General features: G+C 36.4%; 1 protein-coding gene across 1 annotated transcript in view; it reads left to right on the top strand.

Moving 5' to 3' along the window:
• LOC133537479 (nectin-1-like) overlaps nt 1–14,951 on the top strand; it is a 120,669-nt gene extending 105,718 nt beyond the window's left edge. Inside the window, exon 6 of the mRNA XM_061878530.1 lies at nt 13,995–14,951. Coding sequence (XP_061734514.1) covers nt 13,995–14,476 — 482 coding nt within the window. The 3' untranslated portion in view covers nt 14,477–14,951. The remainder of the gene's footprint in view (nt 1–13,994) is intronic.
• Nucleotides 14,952–15,157: the final 206 nt, after the last annotated feature.

Here is a 15,157-nt window from a genome sequence, read left to right as displayed (position 1 = left end):
AATGGATAATATTTATACAGTCTGGAACAATAAGTTGATTGTCTCCAATGGATAATATTTATACAGTCTGGAACAATAAGTTGATTGTCTCCAATGGATAATATTTATACAGTCTGGAACAATAAGTTGATTGTCTCCAATGGATAATATTTATACAGTCTGGAACAATAAGTTGATTGTCTCCAATGGATAATATTTATACAGTCTGGAACAATAAGTTGATTGTCTCCAATGGATAATATTTATACAGTCTGGAACAATAAGTTGATTGTCTCCAATGGATAATATTTATACAGTCTGGAACAATAAGTTGATTGTCTCCAATGGATAATATTTATACAGTCTGGAACAATAAGTTGATTGTCTCCAATGGATAATATTTATACAGTTGGAACAATAAGTTGATTGTCTCCAATGGATAATATTTATACAGTCTGGAACAATAAGTTGATTGTCCCCAATGGATAATATTTATACAGTCTGGAACAATAAGTTGATTGTCTCCAATGGATAATATTTATACAGTCTGGAACAATAAGTTGATTGTCTCCAATGGATAATATTTATACAGTCTGGAACAATAAGTTGATTGTCTCCAATGGATAATATTTATACAGTTGGAACAATAAGTTGATTGTCCCCAATGGATAATATTTATACAGTCTGGAACAATAAGTTAATTGTCTCCAATGGATAATATTTATACAGTCTGGAACAATAAGTTGATTGTCTCCAATGGATAATATTTATACAGTCTGGAACAATAAGTTGATTGTCTCCAATGGATAATATTTATACAGTCTGGAACAATAAGTTGATTGTCTCCAATGGATAATATTTATACAGTCTGGAACAATAAGTTGATTGTCTCCAATGGATAATATTTATACAGTTGGAACAATAAGTTGATTGTCTCCAATGGATAATATTTATACAGTCTGGAACAATAAGTTGATTGTCTCCAATGGATAATATTTATACAGTTGGAACAATAAGTTGATTGTCTCCAATGGATAATATTTATACAGTCTGGAACAATAAGTTGATTGTCTCCAATGGATAATATTTATACAGTTGGAACAATAAGTTGATTGTCTCCAATGGATAATATTTATACAGTCTGGAACAATAAGTTGATTGTCTCCAATGGATAATATTTATACAGTCTGGAACAATAAGTTGATTGTCTCCAATGGATAATATTTATACAGTTGGAACAATAAGTTGATTGTCTCCAATGGATAATATTTATACAGTTGGAACAATAAGTTGATTGTCTCCAATGGATAATATTTATACAGTCTGGAACAATAAGTTGATTGTCTCCAATGGATAATATTTATACAGTCTGGAACAATAAGTTGATTGTCTCCAATGGATAATATTTATACAGTCTGGAACAATAAGTTGATTGTCTCCAATGGATAATATTTATACAGTCTGGAACAATAAGTTGATTGTCTCCAATGGATAATATTTATACAGTCTGGAACAATAAGTTGATTGTCTCCAATGGATAATATTTATACAGTCTGGAACAATAAGTTGATTGTCTCCAATGGATAATATTTATACAGTCTGGAACAATAAGTTGATTGTCTCCAATGGATAATATTTATACAGTCTGGAACAATAAGTTGATTGTCTCCAATGGATAATATTTATACAGTCTGGAACAATAAGTTGATTGTCTCCAATGGATAATATTTATACAGTCTGGAACAATAAGTTGATTGTCTCCAATGGATAATATTTATACAGTCTGGAACAATAAGTTGATTGTCTCCAATGGATAATATTTATACAGTCTGGAACAATAAGTTGATTGTCTCCAATGGATAATATTTATACAGTTGGAACAATAAGTTGATTGTCTCCAATGGATAATATTTATACAGTTGGAACAATAAGTTGATTGTCTCCAATGGATAATATTTATACAGTCTGGAACAATAAGTTGATTGTCCCCAATGGATAATATTTATACAGTCTGGAACAATAAGTTGATTGTCTCCAATGGATAATATTTATACAGTCTGGAACAATAAGTTGATTGTCTCCAATGGATAATATTTATACAGTCTGGAACAATAAGTTGATTGTCTCCAATGGATAATATTTATACAGTTGGAACAATAAGTTGATTGTCCCCAATGGATAATATTTATACAGTCTGGAACAATAAGTTAATTGTCTCCAATGGATAATATTTATACAGTCTGGAACAATAAGTTGATTGTCTCCAATGGATAATATTTATACAGTCTGGAACAATAAGTTGATTGTCTCCAATGGATAATATTTATACAGTCTGGAACAATAAGTTGATTGTCTCCAATGGATAATATTTATACAGTCTGGAACAATAAGTTGATTGTCTCCAATGGATAATATTTATACAGTTGGAACAATAAGTTGATTGTCTCCAATGGATAATATTTATACAGTTGGAACAATAAGTTGATTGTCTCCAATGGATAATATTTATACAGTTGGAACAATAAGTTGATTGTCTCCAATGGATAATATTTATACAGTCTGGAACAATAAGTTGATTGTCTCCAATGGATAATATTTATACAGTTGGAACAATAAGTTGATTGTCTCCAATGGATAATATTTATACAGTCTGGAACAATAAGTTGATTGTCTCCAATGGATAATATTTATACAGTTGGAACAATAAGTTGATTGTCTCCAATGGATAATATTTATACAGTCTGGAACAATAAGTTGATTGTCTCCAATGGATAATATTTATACAGTCTGGAACAATAAGTTGATTGTCTCCAATGGATAATATTTATACAGTTGGAACAATAAGTTGATTGTCTCCAATGGATAATATTTATACAGTTGGAACAATAAGTTGATTGTCTCCAATGGATAATATTTATACAGTCTGGAACAATAAGTTGATTGTCTCCAATGGATAATATTTATACAGTCTGGAACAATAAGTTGATTGTCTCCAATGGATAATATTTATACAGTCTGGAACAATAAGTTGATTGTCTCCAACTAAAGAATAGCAGGATTGATAAAAAAGTTTTTCAAGAGTTTAGATGTTGCAAAAGTATTGGACTTATTGTATTGACAAATGACACCTGATGATGTTTTTATGACACATGTATTGTTATGATTATTATTATGATGATTATATTTATGATTATTATTATTATTATTATGATGATTCTTGTGATTATTAATATGATCATTATTACTATTATTATTGTTATTATTATTATGATAATTATTGTTATGATTAGTATTATGATTATATTTGTGATTATTATTATGATTATTATTATTATGATTAATGTTGTTATTATTATTATGATTATTATTGGTATTATTATTATTATGATTATTGTTAAGATTATTATTATGATTTTTGTTGTGATTATTGTTATGATTATTGTTATCAGGGTTTCTGTGGGCGTGGCCAATATGACATATATCATCTGCATAATTGTTGATGATTCATTTAAATATTTGTGGAATGCAAAAAATGTTTTACATATGTTCTAAATATAAGTAGTTCGTATTGACATTTTTTGTAGTTTTGTTCTATTTTTATCATTAATATTAAACATCCTATACTCATAACTTTTTATAAGAGACAATAACATCACATATAGGGACGGCGTGGCGCAGTGGCCGTGCGCAACCCGAGGGTCACTGGTTCAAATCCCACCTAGTACCAACCTCGTCACGTCCGTTGTGTCCTGAGCAAGACACTTCACCCTTGCTCCTGATGGGTGCTGGTTGGCGCCTTGCATGGCAGCTCCCTCCATCAGTGTGTGAATGTGTGTGTGAATGGGTAAATGTGGAAGTAGTGTCAAAGCGCTTTGAGTACCTTGAAGGTAGAAAAGCGCTATACAAGTACAACCCATTTATCATTTATCATATAACAAATCATAACAAATCCTATGTGACTTCCACACTTACAATCCAAGCTTGTGGACGCTTTGGGTCTGATCTACTAAGATGGAAATAGCAAGTACTAAGTAGCATGGTAGTACATGGTAGTGTGTACATGGTACTGTGTACATGGTAGTACATGGTCGTGTGTACATGGTAGTACATGGTAGTGTGTACATGGTAGTACATGGTAGTGTGTACATGGTACTGTGTACATGGTAGTACATTGTAGTGTGTACATGGTACTGTGTACATGGTAGTACATGGTCGTGTGTACATGGTAGTACATGGTAGTGTGTACATGGTAGTACATGGTAGTGTGTACATGGTACTGTGTACATGGTAGTACATGGTCGTGTGTACATGGTAGTACATGGTCGTGTGTACATGGTAGGACATGGTAGTGTGTACATGGTACTGTGTACATGGTAGTACATGGTCGTGTGTACATGGTAGTACATGGTCGTGTGTACATGGTAGGACATGGTAGTGTGTACATGGTACTGTGTACATGGTAGTACATGGTCGTGTGTACATGGTAGGACATGGTCGTGTGTACATGGTAGTACATGGTCGTGTGTACATGGTAGTGTGTACATGGTAGTACATGGTAGTGTGTACATGGTACTGTGTACATGGTAGTACATTGTAGTGTGTACATGGTACTGTGTACATGGTAGTACATGGTCGTGTGTACATGGTAGTACATGGTAGTGTGTACATGGTAGTACATGGTAGTGTGTACATGGTACTGTGTACATGGTAGTACATGGTCGTGTGTACATGGTAGTACATGGTCGTGTGTACATGGTAGGACATGGTAGTGTGTACATGGTACTGTGTACATGGTAGTACATGGTCGTGTGTACATGGTAGTACATGGTCGTGTGTACATGGTAGGACATGGTAGTGTGTACATGGTACTGTGTACATGGTAGTACATGGTCGTGTGTACATGGTAGGACATGGTCGTGTGTACATGGTAGTACATGGTCGTGTGTACATGGTAGTACATGGTAGTGTGTACATGGTAGTACATGGTACTGTGTACATGGTAGTACATAGTCGTGTGTACATGGTAGTACATGGTCGTGTGTACATGGTCGTGTGTACATGGTAGGACATGGTAGTGTGTACATGGTAGTACATGGTAGTGTGTACATGGTAGTACATTATAGTGTGTACATGGTCGTGTGTACATGGTAGGACATGGTATTGTGTACATGGTAGTGTGTACATGGTAGTACATGGTAGTGTGTACATGGTACTGTGTACATTGTAGTGTGTACATGGTAGTACATGGTAGTGTGTACATGGTAGTGTGTACATGGTAGTACATGGTAGTGTGTACATGGTAATGTGTACATGGTAGTACATCATAGTCATCATCATCTATCTATTAATGTTAATAATAGTCATCATCATCTATCTATTAATGTTAATAATAGTCATCATCATCTATCTATTAATGTTAATAATAGTCATCATCATCTATCTATTAATGTTAATAATAGTCATCATCATCTATCTATTAATGTTAATAATAGTCATCATCATCTATATATTAATGTTAATAGTAGTCATCATCATCTATCTATTAAGGTTAATAATAGTCATCATCATCTATCTATTAATGTTAATAATAGTCATCATCATCCATCTATTAACGTTAATAGTAGTCATCATCATCTATATATTAACGTTAATAATAGTCGTGATCATCTATCTATTAACATTAATAATAGTCATGATTATCTATCTAATAATGTTAATAATAGTCGTGATCATCTATCTATTAATTTTAATAATAGTCATCATCATCTATCTATTAACGTTAATAATAGTCATCATCATCTATCTATTAACATTAATAATAGTCATGATTATCTATCTAATAACGTTAATAATAGTCGTGATCATCTATCTATTAATTTTAATAATAGTCATCATCATCTATCTATTAACGTTAATAATAGTCATCATCATCTATCTATTAATGTTAATAATAGTCATCATCATCTATCTATTAACGTTAATAATAGTCATGATTATCTATCTAATAATGTTAATAATAGTCGTGATCATCTATCTATTAACGTTAATAATAGTCTTCATCATCTCTTTGTTTTCCACTCGTCTAGTCGCTCTTTCATTTGAGTCGCACCCCAGTCTTGTGTCCACACGTCAGCCTGGTGTGTGCGTGGGACCAGAATGTGAGGCACTGAGCGGACGTGTTCTGACACGACGCCGCCTTGACACCAAGTGTTCTGACACGACGCCGCCTTGACACCAAGTGTTCTGACACGACGCCGCCTTGACACCAAGTGTTCTGACACGACGCCGCCTTGACACCAAGTGTTCTGACACGACGCCGCCTTGACACCAAGTGTTCTGACACGACGCCGCCTTGACACCAAGTGTTCTGACACGACGCCGCCTTGACACCAAGTGTTCTGACACGACGCCGCCTTGACACCAAGTGTTCTGACACGACGCCGCCTTGACACCAAGTGTTCTGACACGACGCCGCCTTGACACCAAGTGTTCTGACACGACGCCGCCTTGACACCAAGTGTTCTGACACGACGCCGCCTTGACACCAAGTGTTCTGACACGACGCCGCCTTGACACCAAGTGTTCTGACACGACGCCGCCTTGACACCAAGTGTTCTGACACGACGCCGCCTTGACACCAAGTGTTCTGACACGACGCCGCCTTGACACCAAGTGTTCTGACACGACGCCGCCTTGACACCAAGTGTTCTGACACGACGCCGCCTTGACACCAAGTGTTCTGACACGACGCCGCCTTGACACCAAGTGTTCTGACACGACGCCGCCTTGACACCAAGACTGCACTTGCAGCTCCTCCTGATAAACTCTCATCCTCTTCCTGAGCTGCTCACCTTTCTTCTGCTCACATCCTCCTCAATGACATCACCTCCTCAATGACATCACCTCCTCAACACCTCCTCAATGACATCACCTCCTCAATGACATCACCTCCTCAATGACATCACCTCCTTAACACCTCCTCAATGACATCACCTCCTCAACACCTCCTCAATGACATCACCTCCTCAACACCTCCTCAATGACATCACCTCCTCAATGACATCACCTCCTCAATGACATCACCTCCTTAACACCTCCTCAATGACATCACCTCCTTAACACCTCCTCAATGACATCACCTCCTCAATGACATCACCTCCTTAACACCTCCTCAATGACATCACCTCCTCAACACCTCCTCAATGACATCACCTCCTCAACACCTCCTCAATGACATCACCTCCTCAATGACATCACCTCCTCAATGACATCACCTCCTTAACACCTCCTCAATGACATCACCTCCTCAATGACATCACCTCCTCAATGACATCACCTCCTTAACACCTCCTCAATGACATCACCTCCTCAACACCTCCTCAATGACATCACCTCCTCAACACCTCCTCAATGACATCACCTCCTCAATGACATCACCTCCTCAATGACATCACCTCCTTAACACCTCCTCAATGACATCACCTCCTTAACACCTCCTCAATGACATCACCTCCTTAACACCTCCTCAATGACATCACCTCCTCAACACCTCCTCAATGACATCACCTCCTTAACACGTCATCAATGACATCACCTCCTCAACACCTCATCAATGACATCAACTCCTTAACACCTCATCAATGACATCACCTCCTTAACACTTTATCAATGACATCACCTCCTTAACACCTCATCAATGACATCACCTCCTTAACACCTCATCAATGACATCACCTCCTTAACACGTCATCAATGACATCACCTCCTTAACACGTCATCAATGACATCACCTCCTTAACACCTCATCAATGACATCACCTCCTTAACACTTTATCAATGACATCACCTCCTTAACACCTCATCAATGACATCACCTCCTTAACACCTCCTCAATGACATCACCTCCTTAACACCTCCTCAATGACATCACCTCCTTAACACCTCCTCAATGACATCACCTCCTTAACACCTCCTCAATGACATCACCTCCTTAACACCTCCTCAATGACATCACCTCCTTAACACGTCATCAATGACATCGCCTCCTTAACATGTCATCAATGACATCACCTCCTTAACACCTCCTCAATGACATCACCTCCTTAACATGTCATCAATGACATCACCTCCTTAACACCTCCTCAATGACATCACCTCCTTAACATGTCATCAATGACATCGCCTCCTTAACATGTCATCAATGACATCACCTCCTTAACATGTCATCAATGACATCACCTCCTTAACACCTCCTCAATGACATCGCCTCCTTAACACCTCCTCAATGACATCACCTCCTTAACATGTCATCAATGACATCACCTCCTTAACACCTCCTCAATGACATCACCTCCTTAACACCTCCTCAATGACATCGCCTCCTTAACACCTCCTCAATGACATCACCTCCTTAACATGTCATCAATGACATCACCTCCTTAACACCTCCTCAATGACATCACCTCCTTAACATGTCATCAATGACATCACCTCCTTAACATGTCATCAATGACATCACCTCCTTAACACCTCCTCAATGACATCACCTCCTTAACATGTCATCAATGACATCACCTCCTTAACACCTCCTCAATGACATCACCTCCTTAACATGTCATCAATGACATCGCCTCCTTAACATGTCATCAATGACATCACCTCCTTAACATGTCATCAATGACATCACCTCCTTAACACCTCCTCAATGACATCACCTCCTTAACATGTCATCAATGACATCACATACTTTTACTGTTTTATAAATACTATTCAATAAATGTATCACTTATATAATTATCATTCAATAATTGTATATCTTATAAATATAATGAAATAGTTTAGTACATTAATAAATATAATTTAATATGTTCATTACTTGTATTAATATCATTCAAAACTTGTATTACATTTACTATTAAAATATCAGTTAATACCTGTATTACTTTTGTGAATATTATTCCATAATTGTATTACTTTTTAAATGTAATCAATACTTTTGTAAATATAATTCAATTATTGTATTACTTTTATAAGAATAATCCATACTTTTATTTCTTTTATAAATGTAATCAATACTTGTATTACTTTTATGAATATAATCAATACTTGTATTACTATAATAGTTTTATAAATATTATTCACTTCACTTTTTACATCTTTTCATGACAAAAATATACATAATAAGTTTTTGTTTATTAATACTGATGGTGTTTACTAATACCGATGGTGTTTACTAATACCGATGGTGTTTACTAATACCGATGGTGTTTACTAATATCGATGGTGTTTACTAATACTGATGTTGTTTACTAATACTGATGGTGTTTACTAATACTGATGGTGTTTACTAATACTGATGGTGTTTACTAATACTGATGGTGTTTACTAATACTGATGGTGTTTACTAATACTGATGGTGTTTACTAATACTGATGGTGTTTACTAATACTGATGGTGTTTACTAATACTGATGGTGTTTACTAATACTGATGGTGTTTACTAATACTGATGGTGTTTACTAATACCGATGGTGTTTACTAATACCGATGGTGTTTACTAATACTGATGGTGTTTACTAATACTGATGGTGTTTACTAATACTGATGGTGTTTACTAATACCGATGGTGTTTACTAATATCGATGGTGTTTACTAATACTGATGTTGTTTACTAATACTGATGGTGTTTACTAATACTGATGGTGTTTACTAATACTGATGGTGTTTACTAATACTGATGGTGTTTACTAATACTGATGGTGTTTACTAATACTGATGGTGTTTACTAATACTGATGGTGTTTACTAATACTGATGGTGTTTACTAATACTGATGGTGTTTACTAATACTGATGGTGTTTACTAATACTGATGGTGTTTACTAATACCGATGGTGTTTACTAATACCGATGGTGTTTACTAATACTGATGGTGTTTACTAATACTGATGGTGTTTACTAATACTGATGGTGTTTACTAATACCGATGGTGTTTACTAATACTGATGGTGTTTACTAATACTGATGGTGTTTACTAATACCGATGGTGTTTACTAATACTGATGGTGTTTACTAATACCGATGGTGTTTACTAATACCGATGGTGTTTACTAATACCGATGGTGTTTACTAATACCGATGGTGTTTACTAATACTGATGGTGTTTACTAATACCGATGGTGTTTACTAATACCGATGGTGTTTACTAATACTGATGGTGTTTACTAATACTGATGGTGTTTACTAATACTGATGGTGTTTACTAATACTGATGGTGTTTACTAATACCGATGGTGTTTACTAATACCGATGGTGTTTACTAATACCGATGGTGTTTACTAATACCGATGGTGTTTACTAATACCGATGGTGTTTACTAATACCGATGGTGTTTACTAATACCGATGGTGTTTACTAATACCGATGGTGTTTACTAATACTGATGGTGTTTACTAATACCGATGGTGTTTACTAATACCGATGGTGTTTACTAATACTGATGGTGTTTACTAATACCGATGGTGTTTACTAATACCGATGGTGTTTACTAATACCGATGGTGTTTACTAATACTGATGGTGTTTACTAATACTGATGGTGTTTACTAATACTGATGGTGTTTACTAATACTGATGGTGTTTACTAATACCGATGGTGTTTACTAATACCGATGGTGTTTACTAATACCGATGGTGTTTACTAATATCGATGGTGTTTACTAATACTGATGGTGTTTACTAATACCGATGGTGTTTACTAATATCGGTGGTGTTTACTAATACTGATGGTGTTTTCTAATAGATTGTGTTTATTAATACCAATGGTGTTTACTAATACTGATGCTGTTTACTAATACCGATGGTGTTTACTAATACCGATGGTGTTTACTAATACCGATGGTGTTTACTAATACTGATGGTGTTTACTAATACCGATGGTGTTTACTAATACTGATGGTGTTTACTAATACTGATGGTGTTTACTAATACCGATGGTGTTTACTAATACCGATGGTGTTTACTAATACCGATGGTGTTTACTAATACTGATGGTGTTTACTAATACCGATGGTGTTTACTAATACTGATGGTGTTTACTAATACTGATGGTGTTTACTAATACTGATGGTGTTTACTAATACCGATGGTGTTTACTAATACTGATGGTGTTTACTAATACCGATGGTGTTTACTAATACTGATGGTGTTTACTAATACTGATGGTGTTTACTAATACTGATGGTGTTTACTAATACCAATGGTGTTTACTAATACTGATGTCGACATAAACTTTCTTTGTAGCATCTTTGTTAGCTGTTAGCACTGTTTGCATCGTAAGCTTTTGTCAAGTACTTCATATTCATGAGTATTTGTCAAGTACTTTATATTCATGAGTACTTGTCAAGTACTTCATACGAGTATTTGTCAAGTACTTAATATTGATGAGTATTTGTCAAGTACTTAATATTGATGAGTATTTGTCAAGTACTTAATATTGATGAGTATTTGTCAAGTACTTCATACGAGTATTTGTCAAGTACTTAATATTCATGAGTATTTGGAAATATGAGTATTTGTGTTACTGGGGTACAAATATTTGAATAGTAACATTTGAAAATGTAATGAGGTGACAACTGCACGCTGATATTGATCATTTGCTGCACAAGCAGCTAGCGTGCTGATGGCTAGCTAGCATCTAGCGTGCTGATCAAATATTGATTATTGATACTGCAACTGATGACATATTGATTATTGATACTGAAATTTATGAAATATTGATTGTTGATACTGCAACTGATGAATAATTGATTATTGATACTGCAACTGATGAATAATTGATTATTGATACTGCAACTGATGAAATATTGACTGTTGATACTGCAACTGATGAATAATTGATTATTGATACTGCAACTGATGAATAATTGATTATTGATACTGCAACAGATGAATAATTGATTATTGATACTGCAACTGATGAATAATTGATCATTGATACTGCAACAGATAAATAATTGATTATTGATACTGCAACTGATGACATATTGATTATTGATACTGCAACTGATGACATATTGATTATTGATACTGCAACTGATGACTTTGATTATTGATACTGCAACTGACGAAATATTGATTATTGATACTGCAACTGATGGCATATTGATTATTGATACTGCAACTGATGACTTTGATTATTGATACTGCAACTGATGGCATATTGATTATTAATGATTCAACTGATTACATATTGATACTGAAACTGATGAAATATTGATTATTGATACTGAAATTGATGACTTTGATTATTGATACTGCAACCGATGGCATGTTGATAATTGATGATTCAACTGATAACATATTGATTATTGATACTGAAACTGATGAAATTTTGATTATTGATACTGAAACTGATCACTTTGATTATTGATACTGCAACTGATGGCATATTGATTATTGATGATGCAACTGATGAAATATCGATTATTGATACTGCAACTGATGAAATAGTGATTATTGATACTGCAACTGACGACATATTTATTATTGATACTCCAGCTGATGACATATGGATTATTGATACTGCAACTGATGAAATATTGATTATTGATGCTGCAACTGATGACATATTGATTATTGATACTCCAGCTGATGACATATGGATTATTGATACTGCAACTGATGACATATTGATTATTGATACTGCAACTGATGACTTTGATTATTGATACTGCAACTGACGAAATATTGATTATTGATACTGCAACTGATTACTTTGATTATTGATACTGCAACTGATGGCATATTGATTATTGATACTGCAACTGATTACTTTGATTATTGATGCTGCAACTGATGGCATATTGATTATTGATACTGAAACTGATGAAATATTGATTATTGATACTGAAACTGATGACTTTGATTATTGATACTGCAACCGATGGCATGTTGATAATTGATGATTCAACTGATGACATATTGATTATTGATACTGCAACTGATTACTTTGATTATTGATACTGCAACTGATGGCATATTGATTATTGATACTGAAACTGATGAAATATTGATTATTGATACTGAAACTGATGACTTTGATTATTGATACTACAACCGATGGCATGTTGATAATTGATGATTCAACTGATGACATATTGATTATTGATACTGCAACTGATGGCATATTGATTATTGATGATTCAACTGATGACATATTGATTATTGATACTGAAACTGATGAAATATTGATTATTGATACTGAAACTGATGACTTTGATTATTGATACTGCAACTGATGGCATATTGATTATTGATGATGCAACTGATGACATATTGATTATTGATACTGAAGCTGATGAAATATTGCTTATTGATACTGCAACTGATTAAATAGTAATTATTGATACTGCAACTGATGACATATTTATTATTGATACTCCAGCTGATGACATATGGATTATTGATACTGCAACTGATGAAATATTGATTATTGATGCTGCAACTGATGACATATTGATTATTGATACTGCAACTGATGACATATTGATTATTGATACTCCAGCAGATGACATATTGATTATTGATACTGCAACTGATGACATATTGATTATTGATACTGCAACTGATGACATATTGATTATTGATACTCCAACTGATGACATATTGATTATTGATACTGCAACTGATGTAGTATTGATTGTCACGTGCAAAAGTGTTGGGACACCAACAGGAAGTGTGTGTGGCAAGTTAAGGGTGGGACAGGAAGTGTGGTGTCCTAATTTTGGCGTGCTTTGATGTCAGCAGTTTTGTGTTTGCTCAAAAGAACCCGGGAAGGAAGTTTGATGCTCACCTTTTTGGTCTTTTGACAACTTCTCTGTGCTCGTGCATGAGTCCTGCCTCTTTGTGCATGTGTTGTGGGCGGGGCCTGCTTCCTTCCTTCCTTCCTTCCTTCCTTCCTTCCTGCACAACCTCACCTGAGCACTGACACGCCCCCTCCGTCTGTCTTTTCCCACCCAGAGTTCCCTAGCAAACCTGCAGGGGGTGACGGTGAGCAGGACATCGTGGTGGTGGTGGGGGGCGACGACGCGGCGCAGAAGCAGGACTACACGAATGTGGCCATCGGGGTGGCGGTGGGGGGCGTGGCCCTGTTAGGCGTGGCCGCCATGGCGCTGTGGGTGTTGGTGCGGCGCCGCCAGCGCACCTTCAAGGGCGACTACAGCACCAAGATGCAGGTGCTAGGCAACGGCAAGGCCCCGCCCCCTGGCGGCATGCACTACACCGAGGACGAGGAGGACGAGGACGACAAGAAGCCCTCGCAAACGGCGGGCGACGAGGGCGAGGGGGAGGAGCTGAAGAGGCCCTACTTCACGGTGGACGAGGGCGGAGACTACGACCAGCGGACTCTGGTCTTCCAGTACGACCCCCGACAGGAAGTCAGCGACGACATGATCTCACAGACCGACGGCTCCGTCATCTCCAAGAAGGAGTGGTACGTGTAGGCTCCGCCCCCGGCCTCACGCGCCGCCGCTGCCTCCTCGTCACCACCCGCACTGCACCCCCCCACACCCCCCTCACCCCCCTCTCTCTCTCACACCCCTCCCTCCCCCACCTTTGGACCCGTGTCACCCGTCTGGACAAACTGATGTCAGCACACACACACACACACACACGCACACCCACTCACACACACGCACGCACACACACACACACACACACACACACACACACACTGTGTGTGACATATAAAAGAGTGGCACTCGTGAAAAGTCCAACACTGAATTTGTGTTTTGCCAAATCATTGCCATGTTTTTTATAATCTTCTCTTTTATGAATTTCCATGTTTTCAAAAGAATATTTTTGTAATCAAACATTTGCAGAAAGGAGAAAAAACAAGGCGGACGCTGGAATTGATTTGTTTTTGTCTTTTTGTTGTGATTTTGTACTCAGTGTGTTGGTATTGAGTTGGGGTACTGGAACTGCAGTGAGAATAAACTTTAGCAGCAAAGGAAAAGGTCAATGTTTGATAATTATGTTTTTGTTTCTCATGTTTTTATGTTTTTCAGGGTTTTTTTTGTTTTGTTTTGTTTTAAGTTTTTTTATGGTTTGTTTTTTAATGTTTTGATGTTGTTTGCTTTTCATGTTTGTTTGTTTTTTATGTTTTTATGACTAGAAGTTTGTTC

This window comes from Nerophis ophidion, linkage group LG18 (genome assembly GCF_033978795.1).
Source record: "Nerophis ophidion isolate RoL-2023_Sa linkage group LG18, RoL_Noph_v1.0, whole genome shotgun sequence".
Classification (NCBI taxonomy): Eukaryota; Metazoa; Chordata; class Actinopteri; order Syngnathiformes; family Syngnathidae; genus Nerophis; species Nerophis ophidion.
This window is presented reverse-complemented; position numbering and strand designations above follow the sequence as displayed.